At 43.4% G+C, this 14,342-nt stretch overlaps 1 protein-coding gene across 1 annotated transcript in view; it reads right to left on the reverse strand.

Moving 5' to 3' along the window:
* Window positions 1-3,204: 3,204 nt before the first annotated feature.
* FAS (Fas cell surface death receptor) overlaps window positions 3,205-14,342 on the reverse strand; it is a 36,783-nt gene continuing 25,645 nt past the window's right edge. The window contains exons 6-10 of the mRNA XM_083149048.1: window positions 13,296-13,379; window positions 12,371-12,393; window positions 9,661-9,738; window positions 8,228-8,255; window positions 3,205-6,879 (exon numbers count right to left, since the gene is read on the reverse strand). Coding sequence (XP_083005174.1) covers window positions 6,575-6,879; window positions 8,228-8,255; window positions 9,661-9,738; window positions 12,371-12,393; window positions 13,296-13,379 — 518 coding nt within the window. The 3' untranslated portion in view covers window positions 3,205-6,574. The remainder of the gene's footprint in view (window positions 6,880-8,227; window positions 8,256-9,660; window positions 9,739-12,370; window positions 12,394-13,295; window positions 13,380-14,342) is intronic.

A 14,342-nucleotide genomic window follows, 5' to 3' on the forward strand; every position in this document is an offset into this window, starting at 1 on the left:
GTATAAGTACTGGAGCCAGGTGGAGTGTGTAGGTGATAGTTTTCCACACATTGGCACTTATTCAGATCTGATCAAGTACAAATTTGGGCCGAGAGAGTTAGATTTGTGTGAGTTATTTTGTTTCTGTGCAGGGTAAATACTGGCTTCATTATTTTTACACTGCAATTTAGATTTCAGTTTCAGCACACCCAACCCAAATTTAACTCTCTCTGCACATGTTGCATCTGCCTCACCTGCAGTGCACATGGTTTTGCCCATTTTCCAAACAAATTTGTACTGCGATCAGATCTGAATAAGGACCGTTGTGTGAACTCTGCCTGCATGTGAGCAATATTTGCATACGGATTGCATGTCTTAAAAAAGTCCCTGTTCAGCTTGAAATGTCAACACCCTGAAATTGCAACTACATTTAGTTTTGTGACTAATGAGTTGTTGCTCAACATACTGTATTAACTTTTTCCAGACTTTAAATTAAAATGTTTGCACACTGCTGCCTAAATACCGGTTCAGAGCCGTTCACACTGCATAAAAAACGTCTCTGAACCGTGTAGGACTCTGCTTTTTACCCATTTGCAAATACCGGTTATTTGTAACCGGGAAATGTAGACTGGCACATTCACACTGCAGCTCTAACCATTTTAAAAGGCTAAAAAATCGGCAATATACCAGTTAAGAGCTGCAGTGTGAAAGGGGTATTATGCTGCTTTCACATTGCAAAACCTGCTTTGACCAAGTATTTAAAACATTTCTTAAAACAGGTCTGAGCAAGTTAAACCCCTTTCACATCGCCAGTTGTAACCAGTATATTACAGATTCATTAATGGGTTGGCACCTATCCCACTGAACCCGTTTCACGCATAGAAAACAGTGGATGTCATTTGTAATGAAAGTTTAATGGCTCACATGTTTGTACTATAGCTAAAAATAAGCCTGTTTGTGGATGATGATGTACTGGACCAATTACAAATGCCTTTAGTTATATATTGAGAATCCTTTACAGTGCCAGTGACTTGCCTGGAAATGTCTATCTCCCCTCTTATCTAAGCATCTCCCCCTCCCCATCAGTCCATGTTGCTGTAACTATGTTCTGTACTGTAGAAATATGCCAGCAGTGCTTCCCCACTACTTCATATGCTATTTGTCTGGTTTCCTGATTCTGGCTGGTGACATCAGGCAGGGAGACAACCTATCACCTCCTTTTGCAGAGTCATGTGTTCAAACTACCGGGTCTGAAGCTTTCACACTGCAAATGGATTGGCTTTGAAACGCGTAGGATCCTTCTTTTAACACAGTTGCAAATACTGGGTTTTTGTGACCGGTAAATTCACTCTGACCCTTTCACACTGCAGCTAGAACCATTTTGAAACATTTAATAACCTGCAATATACAGTGTTATGGCTGCGGTGTGAAAGGGGTATTTCTTGTGTACCTCTGTGATATACACCCATTTAGTTCTTAAAGTTTGTGGGTCTTACATGAAATATGGTGACTGATCCCAGGGAAAAGATCAGCAGGAACCCCATACCTAGGGGCAGATTTATTAAGCTTGGAGAAGAGATAAACTGGAGATAAAGCGGAGAAAAGGTAAAAGGAGATAAAGCACCAGCCAATCAGCTGTGTTTGAAAAAAGACAGTTGGGAGTTGATTGGCTGGTGCTTTATCTCCTTTTACCTTTTCTCCGCTTTATCTCCAGTTTACCTCTTCTCCAAGCTTAATAAATCTGCCCCCTAGTCTTTGTCTGGACACTGTGACACATTCTACTGAATCCTGCTCTGCATACAGTATGGATCATGGCAAGTTAAATGCCTTCCATCTCAGTGGCACCGAGAGTGGGCCAGGTCAACATATTATTCGATGTGGAGAACCATGTGGGTACAATGTTACAGTGAATATACCTAGAACACTGTATGCTAAAGGATAAGTGCACAAACTTGACATGCTGATACCCTAATGATTGATTTTGGCAGCAGTGTTATACAGGGCAGCAGGATGCATGATATCAACAATAACAGCAGAGCTGGATTAACAACATAACACCTGGGCAGATCTCCAGGGCCCTCCACACATAGCTACATCACTACAGTGGTGGTTTTTACCTATTGGCTGCAGGGCTGCAGCCCCCACCAGGTCAAATCCACCACTGTTCTCTGCCTAAGTGAAGCCAGATGCAGTCTGTGAGACTGATCTGGCTTCACTCTGACTGGCAGTGACTTCGTATTGGAAGTCTGGCCTGCCAGTCACCCAAGGCAGTCCCACTGGGACAGCCCCAAAAACGGGTTCTGCGCATGCGCAGTAGTGCGGATGATACTGCGCATGCGCCGGACCCGGGACACTGAATATGCCTCCAGGGGCTGCTGCAAAGGCAGTCCATGGAGGCTGGGGCCAGCGCAAGCACAGTATGTAAGAAGTTACTGCACATGCGCTGGCCCTGTGCAGGAGACCGGTGGCTGGGACCAGCAATTGCGGCTGCGGTGGCAGCAGCGAGGAGCAAGGCGGCAGCGGAGGGAAGGCCTGCATCGTGGCAGTTGCCCTCCTCCATAAAGGTAAGAGCTGCCACTACATCACCAGTATGGTGGCACTGTGGCATATGTGAACTGGTATTTATCTGTGGTATAATGTGAACTACAAGAAATACACGTTGTTTAACACATTTGTGCCACTGGGAATAATTACACATTAAAGTTTTTATTGGAATCACCAGGAGGATATCATTAAGACAATTTTATTGGTAGGGGGCCCCACAAGTTAATGGCCCTTGGGTCCCCTCAAATCTTTGTCTGGTTCTTGATCTGTTTCTTCCTTATAAATATATTATTACAAGCAACAGGGGAATCAAGGCTCCTTCAATGTATTTAACCACTGATTAGTTCCCCAGGATATTCTAATTCCATCTCTTATGATTTATTGCCCTCTTCTCACATTTGCTATGTGGTGGGATCTCTTAGGGAAAGTGGAAGTACTGATAAAAAACTGTATCGGATCGATCGGATCTGAATTACCCCCAAGAGCAGCATCTTATATTCTAACAATCTCAATATCCACAGGTTATTTTATGGACACCCACTTCAAAGCTTGTGAGGCAAGGACATGCATGTGAATTATAACAAAAGGTGAACACACACTTATAAAACTCATCTGTGAACAGGGACTCTTAGAAATATTTTTTATTTACATTAATGTAAAATGAACATACAGTACCTTGTTTCTGATTCTATAGTTACACCGGTTACACACTTACTGATAATGAGTTACATAGCAGCATACACTGGACCTGCCAGTTTACATAAAGGACAAAAATCCATGTGCACTGTGGAGCCAATCAGTGTACTGGGACCAGTGACATCATTAACCGTGCCTATCTTCTGTCACTCCTACCTGGTGCAGCCCATAACATGTCTGTCTCCACATAAAATGTCTCCAAATACATTTGAAATAACTGGAAATTATTATTTTTTTTGTTAGCGTCCTGCACCAAAGACACCCTAGTTACACAACTCCAGCTCCACAGGTTCTTCAAGTAGAGGCAATAATGTACAAAATGAGGTGCTAATTATTATACAGTAAGTGTAAATAGAAAAGCATATGAGGGTAGATGTACTGCACATGTATATGTCACACTTTCTGAAAAGAGGAATGATGCAGAGTTTGTGTCCAAATTATGTTAAAACTAACTTGCACACTGAAATAACTTGATCATTGGATAGACATGCATTAGGTCCACACAGTGGCGTAAGTTTGTTCCAATTGCCCGGAGGCAAGATATATATTGGTGCCCACACACACACACATATACACAACACAACCCAATAAAACCTTATATAAAATATATATTTATGTTAAGAAATATAGATATATAACACATATATCTCTCAGAAAGCAATATCGTTGGCTTTTAAATAACTGATTTATACTTGCAGGGGGAGGAGCAGGACCCCGGCGGCAGATGACTCCATTGCCTCCCAGAGTTCTGCCTCTGGGTCCACATGGCTGAATGTCAACGGGGTCATTAGGTTGACACAAGCATTAAGTCGGCATGGGCAAGGCGGACAGTCAAAAGGTCAACATGGGGTTTTTCACTGTTTTTTTACTCGAATGTCGATACAGTCAACATGGACAGCAAAACATAGCACTAGCCATGCTTCGGGCAAGGCACCTTACTACACTCGGCACACTATTTTATTCTCCCACCATGCCCTAGTGGATGTTAGGGCATGAAATACCGCCTGTCGGCTCAAAAAAACTGTGAAAAACCCAATGTCGAACTTTAGACCTTCAACCTTTCCTTTGTCAACATAATGCTTCTGTCGACCTAATGACCCTGTCGACCTAACCCCATGTTGACATTCATTAATGTCGACCTACTGGTGTTGACCTAATGCTGGTCGACCTAGCGACCGTATTCCAAATAAATGCCCATATGCCGATGCATACAGCATATACATATAAGATGTCATTATTAACAACAGCATGGTTGTCGTTAATAATGGCCTCCCTCATCCGAACATGTGACAGTGACGGTGAGCTATAATGGCGAGAAGTGCAGATAGCTCGCTGTCAAGTATTCAATCCTCTCCCCTTCATTTGCGATTTCAACCTCGCTGGTTCCCTGAGGCAAGGTGGAAACGGCGAGTGTGGCCATTAAAACGGCGGGACTCACCACAAAATGCAACAAGGATTTCTCCCTTACATTGAATACGGCAAGGGGGTTTGACAGCGAGGATGGCTTCTGTTTCGGTGAGGGAAAAGCCATCCTTGCCGTACAAACCCCCTCGCCAGCCGCATTGAATACTGCCCTTTATCCGTAACTGACTCCCTGTAGGATATTGTAAATATTTAAGCAGCAGAGCAATAAGTACCCTAAAAGAGGAATACTTTATCTTTCTCTTTACCATTATCAATACATCTGCAACTGCCCCTGACCACAGGTAAATATTTGTATCTGTGCTTTTCTCCTTCCTCTTTCTGTCTCTAATGGAGCATGTTGCTTTATGTGTCCAAGGACTAGATGTATAAAACCATGGAGAGAGATGAAGTGGGAAGAGGCTGTAAAAACTGTGCTAGATACAAGCGGAATTGTTGGAATGGGCAATTTCTCTACGTAATCTCTCTTGCTCTCTATGGTTTTCTACTACAACTCTCCAGAGTCTTGTTTGCATAGGCAGATATGTGGGTCTTGGTGTTCTGGGCCTGTATAAGGGGTTTCACACAAACTCTGCATACAGTAAGGTGACATTGTATTTATTCTGCATCAGTCCTTCATGTATCAAGAAATCTATAATCAATATATTGAACGCTGCATTCCTGAGCCATATAATATACCTGAAATCAGGGACATAATTCCCAGAGGCAATGGAGACTCCTGCCTCCAGTCTACAAGCCCTGAAGGGGCAACTGCAGCAGCCACTATGTGGACCTCTGTGGTGCACCTGCTGCTGGATAATTTGCTGTCTCTATCCCAGGAGCACTGCTAACACCTGCAATAGGGGACATAACGGCTGCTGCCTGGTACTGCTCAGCGTGTTCTGCAGCAAGCAATGGTTTACCTGCCGCTGGCCTGTATTATATGAGAGGAGAGCAAGCAGGCCTGAATGATGCAAATCCACAGCATGTAGTGACCTGACCAAAGGAAGAACTCTGGGAGGCAATGAATTAATCTGCTGTCAGGCTCCTGCTCCTGCTCCTAAGGGGGCACCTTTCCTCCACTGCAAGTTTGAATTGGTTAATTTAAAACCACATCGATATCGCTTCTATGGCTGACTCCCCCTCTTTATTTTAAACATAACATACATACATACATACATACACACAAATATATTTAAAAAAGTTGTGGGGGGCACCAATATTTTGCCCCTGAGCAACTGGGACAAACTTACGCCAATGGATCTGACAGGTAGTACTTGACCCTCTCTAACATGCCTAAATATTCCCTATAATTTGATAATAGGTCACTAACAATCAGGACATTTGTCCTATTCCTTTTATTCCACCCATTTTTATCCAAAATAGTTTTGATTTTTGTCTGCCTAAACTAATTAGATATTATTATTATTAGCCTTTTGGGGGGATATAGGTCTTTAATTATGTCTGAAAAGGTAGTAGATATAATTGCAATGTCTGTTATATTTGTGATTTCATTACTGACCATGGCTCTTTACATGTATCCATCAGTTCTACTGTTTTTGTAAGCCAATCATATCTGTGACTGTTGCAGATCATAATTGCCGACTGGAATATTCGAGAGAATCCTCAATTTCAGTTAGTTTCCTTTGATTCCCAGAAGATCACGAAATTCTACGAAACGCGCCATCGTGACTCCTAGAGGTAGCGTCTCAAAAGCCTTTTCAAAATGAATAAAGTGCGTCATATAGTTCCAAAACATGGACACATTTGGGGAAATTTAATACTGACTGAGATTGCCAGAGGTGCGCATGCTGACCTATCTCAGACTTTTTTTAAATCGAAAATGATTTACAAGGCATGGTTTTTCCTGGTAAATGACTGCTGCTTTATATAAAGCTATAGAGAACAGGGTTTGAGTTAAGGAACAAAGAAATCAGTAGTTATTCAAGCTTTACTAACAAGAACTATTACTACTGAGACATCTGTCTTTTACTAATTGGATTATTCTATCAGCAGAATGACAATGATTATTTTGTTGTAGAGTTGTAATAAGTTCTCGAAACGCTCCTTTCTGTCCATGACTATCATACCACTTCTTCAGCAGTTGGGTTTTTTGTTCTTCTGCGCCATACTTTTCATAATCCAACTTCACAGCTTCAATGGTTGGCTCGCTCATATGCATATTTCGTACACACATCACAACAGTGCCAAATTCCAGATCTTGAGCAATAAATTGCAGATGACCTGTTAAGTCAATGTCTAAAATGAAAAAAAAAAAAATAATAATAATATATATGTAAGTAAATTAAAAGGGATATTTGGATTAGACTATTAAAATGACTGTGACAAAGTAATTTTTTTTAGTTGTGATTATTTGGGAAATAATTTAGATTGAAAGACTGTGCTAGATCCTTAGGCGAGCTTAGCCAGGACAGAAACCTCCCGTGGAGCAGAAGTGAGCACAGGTGTCTACTTCAGTGCCTTGGCAAATACTGATCAAAGTTTACAACTGGAAATATTTGAATAATACTGGGAGACTCACAAATATCAGGGTGATCCCCCATGCACCAGGAGAGTAGGCCAACCTCTACAAATCATACCATTATAGCCTTGTCCAGCATAGGCGTAACTAGGAGGCAATGGAGTTATCTGCCCAACGGACTCCTGCTCCGAAGGGGGCACCTCTCCTCCCCTGCTCTATATCACTTCTGTGGCTGACTCCCACTCTTAGCAGGACAACAGATGTCGCCATCACTTGCCTCCGGGCAGATAGGGCGAACTTACGCCACTCTTGACACGCTGTACAGTTATGCATGTTGTGACAGGTATCTTAATATATTGAGAGCACTCTGCACTATATATGTATCCTCTGCTGTAGGGTCCCCGGGACCCCATTCCATAGTGATGGAGGTGTGCGTATGTCACAGCACAACCACCCTGTGCACTGCTGCTAATGCGGGGCTTGTACACACACCGTTTTCCTCCATCCACCATGAGAGAAGGACCTGCCCATGACAGTCTCTTTGCAGTGTAAATGATTGCTGCTTTAAAAAAAAAATGGAGATTTCTTACCAAATCGCTTACTTTCTGAATCTCTCATCCTATAACGTTTCACCCCTAGTGTCTTACCCCCCCCCCCCCCCCCTATTCACACTTTTTGGCAAATGTAGGGAAGCTGAAGGGAGTCTCCCTGCCATAACTGCAACAAGGCCCAAACAGCCCAGGACTAGAATCCCTAGGACATTGTAAACACCCCCCCAACCCCCCCCCCCCCCCCACACACACACACCACCACCACCACTACCACCACTATCAGCCTAGCACTTAGTATTGGGAAATACAGGAAACCCCTGCGGTTTTTGTCCTTTATTTTACACTGCCAGCCAGTGCTCAGAAGACAAAAGCTGGTTATAGATTTTTTTTTTTTATTGTGTTAAACATTTCTTTCCTTTTTAACCTTACATAGGTCATAGTGATCTGTGCAGTACTTTGGCCAGTCTCGCTTGCCACCGATAGGTTGACTGTGTTTTACTGGTCTACATAAAACTATCAATAGTTGCTGCAATGTTCTAAACTGTCTGATTCCTATAAGTTAATGGTATGTTACCTTGCAGATCATCAGGAAATATTGAGCCCTGAAAAAAAAAAATGAAAGAAACAGATCAGATGATATTATGGAAGGGTTAAAGCCTATCACAGGCACAGATATAGGCATACAGTTGTACTGTAACGAAGGACTGCAATTTTGTTTCATTACATTACCATATTGTTATCTTATTTTATATACCTATGGAATTAGGGGGTATAGAGCTTAAAATTATATGGGAATTATTTGAATATATAACAAATGTGAAGAACACTGGCATTTTTAGCGGATATGTTGAACATTTCTCATAGTGGTTCTAGATCGACATGGGTCTAGGTCTACATGGGTTTAGGTTGACAGGTTATTAGGTCAACAGTGTCTAGGTCAACAGTCAAAAGGTCAACATGGGGTTGTTCACTGTTTTTTGAGCCGACAGGCGGTATTTCATGCCCTAGGGCGTGGTGGGAGAAAAAAATAGTGCGCCGAGTGCAGCTAGGCACCGTGCCCGAAGCATTGCAAGTGTATCGAGCGATGCAAGGGGATGCGGTGTACTGGAAACTGCGTCCATGTCGACTGTGTCGACATTGGGGTACAAAAACCCAGTGAAACACCCCATGTCGACCTTTTGACCGTCGACCTAGACACTGTCGACCTAATGCTTGTGTCGACCTATTGACCGGTCGACCTAAACCCATGTCGACCTTGCCCCATGTCGACCTAGAACCATAATGACCTATCAGTGTCGACCTAATGCTTGTCGACCAACTTGCTGTAGACCAAACAATCCCAACCCCACCAGATAGGGTGACACCCTGTTATGTCGCTGCCAATGAGGACACGTCACTCTGAGGCTTGTGCAAAAGATTAAGGGCGGGATGCACTAAAGCAAAAATGCGGTTAAAACCCTATTATCAGGGGTTTTACTGCATTTTGGTATGAACTAAAACCCGATCGCCAGGATACCACGACGGGGAGTATCACCAGCAAAACCTGGCAATACCCCTAGAAGCCTTCTACTCGTGAACCCCAGCTTCCCCACACTGATACGGGCCGATCCTTCTCACCTGTGTCCAGGCAGCCTCCTGCTGTGCTGCACGGACCAGTGACCTCCTCCTCCCTTGCACCAAATTTCTCCTTCTGGGTGCAGGGAGGAGGAGGGGCCAGCAAGACAGGCCACAAGAGGAGGGGGGGAGCCACCGGGGACCCACCGCCACATCGCCGGCTGCATCTCAAGAACAGCTCTTAACGCAAGCGCTGTCCTCTGCGATAATAATTGCACATGTTAGTGCATTATTATCGATGCGGTAGCCGTTGCTGTGCGGTGTTGCAGGGCTGCGGATGTTAGTGCATCCCGCCCTAAGTGATTTACTGTGGTCTACGGCATTTTGGGCTGCTGGCCGTCTTCAGGACACACAAAAATTAAGTGTACAATACAAACTTATATACATACTCACATTAGGACTGCTTTCCGGCCACTCAAGTAGTAAGTGATTCGGAGCCGGTGTAGGGTAGCTGACGGCTGGTAGGAGGCACTACAGAAATGATAAATTATAGTGAAAAACAATGTACTATCACCATCTAGTGGTAAAAAAATATAACACATGCTCGTTTCAGTGCTGCGTGATTAATGTATATAGTTATTCTACGCGATAAAAATTTATTAAACTTACACAAAGTTGTGAAAAGATCTATAAAAAAAATTATGAAGAAAAAGTAGGTTTAAAAAATCCAGAATATTGTGAAACCCTAAATAGTGTGGATCATGAAGAATATAGAAAAATCCATTTCATGTGGAATGAGAAGTAAAAAAAACATATATTTAGGGCCTTATCCTAGTTCACTCTTTCTGTCAAAATCCTTCTTAGATGGACAAAATCATGTGCACTGCAGGTGGGGCAGATGTTACTTGTGCAGAGAGAATGCAGAGTAGATTTGGGTGGGGTTTTCCTTCAAAGTGAGATCTATATTGCAGTGGAAAAATAAAGCAGCCAGTATTTACCCTGCACAGAAACAAACTAACTCACCCAAATCTAATTATATCTGCACATTTTACATCTGCCCCCCTGCAGTGCACATGGTTTTGTCCATCTAAGAAGGAATTTGTCAGAAAGAGTGAACTAGAATAAGGCCCTTAGTGAGAGTGGGGTTTTAGATTCTATTATACTAATAGCTTCGGAGAAAATCTGATGTGAAATGTATCCACAAAAAGAATTGTGTAGTATGTATAAAGGTGCTTTATTTAAGATAAATTCATGCCTAGCAATTATTACAACTTCTAGAGGGTACCGCCTGTCATGTAAACTATTTGTTCCACTATAAGGTAATAAATGTTAGGGGAGGCGGGCGGGAGGGGGGGGGAGCAAAAAATATTTTGGACAGATGGAGAGCAAAATTTCTAGTTGTGCTGCTGCATTTTGGGGTGGTAACCGGCGTTATATGTAAGATTGCACAGTCTGAACAAACTATGGACCTCATTCAGACCTGACCGTTGCTGTGCGACGTTGCAGAGGACTGCGATCAGATAACCGCCACCCAGAGTTAAAGCCCGCCCCATGCAGTGTGCGTTACTGTGACCCTCCCATAGCTAAGCGACAGAGACAGGATGATTGAGGCCAGTGCTGCCATCACACTCCCTCCTTGAGAACGAGTGGGCAGTCATTCGATAGTCGATACACTTTGCGAATTCGCACAACAGCAATTAACTCTGAATCGGGCCCTATATCGTTTGACTGGGAGTTCAAAGGACATTGGGACAACCATTGTGTTATGTGCACATAGTCTAATGTTTTAGGGAGGGTGCAGCCAGGATGGCACAATGGGGGGGGGGGGTGTATGGCACAGCTTGGGGGAAACAGAATAGGTGGACTAGGAGGAATGTCACCGTGGCTCCAACCCCTACCTCACAATGACAGTAATTGATTCAGATCAAATTGCATCATAGGACCTCCTAGGGGTGTGGATTATTAGATATACAGTCAATAGATCTACCCCAAAAGGTAGACATGCAATAGGTGGACAGGGTCAAAAGGTCAACATTCAATAGGTCGACAGAGACAAGATGTTGGAGTAAAAATGTAGACATGTAAAATATAGACACATTAAATTTTTTGGTGTCAATGTCAACAGCTGTCGACATGGAACCCAATTAGTGTAACTCGTACCCTTGCTGGGTTTGGTTCCTCACAACATGGATGGTGAAGTAAGAACAATCTAGTTAAAAGAATCCTGAAAAACTCCTGTTGACTTAGTGATGTGTCTACCGTCTTTTGACATTTTGACCCTGTCATCATTTTGACCCTGTTGACCTATTGCATGTCGACCTTTACCCTGTGGACCTTTTCACTGTGTCGATCTATTGCATGAGGACATTTTAGGGTAGACCTATCAACTGGAACCATTCCCCAGAACCTTTGGACAACATCATGGGAGGGTTAACAGCAGATGTGGTGGGGGTGCTGGCAGTAGACTTGTGTCCATTCTTCCGGGAGGCCCAATTTTCAGGAGCCTCCCAGCCCCTCTGGGAAAGTACGTTCTGTACTCATACGGTAAATGGGTTGTGCATGTCCATGTGCACCACCCTATACACAGCTCTGCTGGTTACATAGATACAGTACAGAGGAGTCTTTCTGCTTGCTTGTTACCAGTCATTTGGGATGGGTATGTATGATATGTCAACATTTACAAGGTTTTCAATGACAACAGTCAGAATGTTGACATGAACGTTATGTTGACATTTAACAGAGTAATGCTGACATGGGCATAACATCAAGTGGTTTATTGTGTTCATAATGTTCATATGGACAGTGAAAATGTTGACAGACTGTAGCATTGGTGACTATTCCAACCTCTATACCTATTTCAAGTCTATACCTACATTTAGCATTAAAATGATGTTAACCTTTGACATTTGACAATCACAATTTCGAAATAATGACCATATAGACATTTCTTATGTCAAGTGTTATATGGTGACATAACATCCATGCTGACATTCAGTACATGTCGGCATTCTGACCAGATTCCCTGGGGACCATACACTGTAGTCAGTTTGAGCATTGAGTAGTACACTGGTAAAGACCACGCTTTCTGCTATACTAGCAGTAGTCAGGAGTACTGTAGCTCATTTTGGTTCATTGAAACATTGTAGTACACATTTGTGCTTACCACATTACTGCCACAGCATTTACCTGGAATAACGGAAAATACAAAAGTTATTGTCTGATATAACACAGCATACAGTATGTAGTGTTATTGCTTAAATATAATTATCCAAATCATCTGTCTCATCACATCCACTCTCCCTACAACTTTCCTTTCTTCCCTTTCTGAATTTTAACCCACATACAGGACATAGCATTATTTGCTGGGATTGATTTACTGTAGCTTCATTTGAAATGAAACAGAGCTGGAACTAGACATTTCAGTTACCTGGGCCATAAAACACTGCCCCCCATAAGGCAAGAACCAGCATCCAGTGAAAGCACTTTCTACAGTTATGATGCCCTTTCCCACATGACTGATATAGAGGTACTCCTCTGGTTGGACTCTTCCAGGATCTGTAGCTGTTGCACCTGCTCATGGGGGGATTGGCCATAGACCTTACAGGGAAGATTCCCGGTAGGCTGATGCACCTGTGAGCCACTGTCTGGCAGCTTCTGCTTATCAATCACCGGCGCCAGGTCTCCTGCTGACTCCCGCTGACAGCTCCTGGTTTGGTTTGGCTATCATCCGCACTGCGTCTCCCGCTGACACATGGGTAGGAAAGGGTAGGAGACCACAGCACCCGCATCGCAGGGGATGGGCATCACCGCTAGCACTACCCATGCAGCAACTTAAAGAGGGAGCAGGGGATTGCCTGCTGGGCTCTTGGGCCCCCCTAAGCCCCCGGCCCATAGCAGTTGCACCCCCTGCACCCTCTTTAGTTACGCCACTGGCAACAAATAATTGATGTGTCACGCTGTAATGTTCTAATTCTTATTTGTGTGTTACAGATAAAGGTTCAGCACCTTAGTTCCTTATGTATATTTACAGTATTAGATATTTCAGACCTGTATAATATATACACTGTAATACATATATTTGTACTTACACATAACATATATTAATACCGATACACATAAAATTACGAATGTTCCGAATGTTCCCAGAATTGCAAGGCGGCTTCTGGGGGAGTCTGTAAGAAAGATATTCACGGTAATTCTAAGAAATACATTTTATGTAAAGTGTTATAAAGGAAATTATTATAATTATGGTGGTCTTAAACGTGTGAGGTACTGTATGGCATGCGATCCATGCAATTTTGATAAAATCGCTGAGACAAATGGCAAGGATCATATGTTATCGCATGTGTCACCCAATGTGATGTGCGGGCCTGCCGATTGCATGACACGTCAATAGATATTATGTGCTGCACATATTTATCAAATTGCTTGTGTGAATGCATGTGTTTTTAACCAATGCGATTGTTCGCAATGCGATCGGCAGGTGGCAGAACGCAGGAGAGCTGTCGACAAGCATCAAGTGGGCGTCCGTGTAGTAGAGCGGACAGCAAGAGAGTTGGCGTGCATCAGTAGTCAGCGGCGGGCAGCAGAATTGGAAAAAAAAAAAACATTTCAAAAGAATGGACGGCCCTCTGATTGGCTGAGGGAGAGCTCTCTCAGCCAATCAGCGTCCGCCTGAATCAGAGGGCCGCCTAGTGTTTTGAAATTTTTCTTTAAATTCTGTTGCCCGCGGCTGACTACTGCCACACACCAGCCCTCCTCAGGGCCGTCTTTTCGTATGGGCTTAATGGGCACTTGCACAGGGGCCCCAGGTGTATAAGGGCCCTATGCTGATAGCTGATGATGCCTTTTTTTCAGGGATACCAGAATTTTGAAAATCGGCCCTGGGGAACTGGAGATATCCAACTTCAAAGCAGCAGTCCAGATCTGACCTGTTAATTGCAATTCCCAGTCATATTTCTCAGGTTCTCTCTGACTGTATATTCCAAAAGCTGCGACTCTCCCCTTTCTGTGGACACTAGCGGCTTGTCTCTATCATGCCCAGAACCAGAGATATCAGCCTTCCAGCAGCCAGTCCCTGCTCCAGCTCCAAACGTCTGGTGTAGTTTTATATTTTTGTCAATGGATTGCTCTGG

The sequence above is a fragment of the Crinia signifera genome, chromosome 6, assembly GCF_055691185.1.
Source record: "Crinia signifera chromosome 6, ASM5569118v1, whole genome shotgun sequence".
Taxonomy (NCBI): domain Eukaryota; kingdom Metazoa; phylum Chordata; class Amphibia; order Anura; family Myobatrachidae; genus Crinia; species Crinia signifera.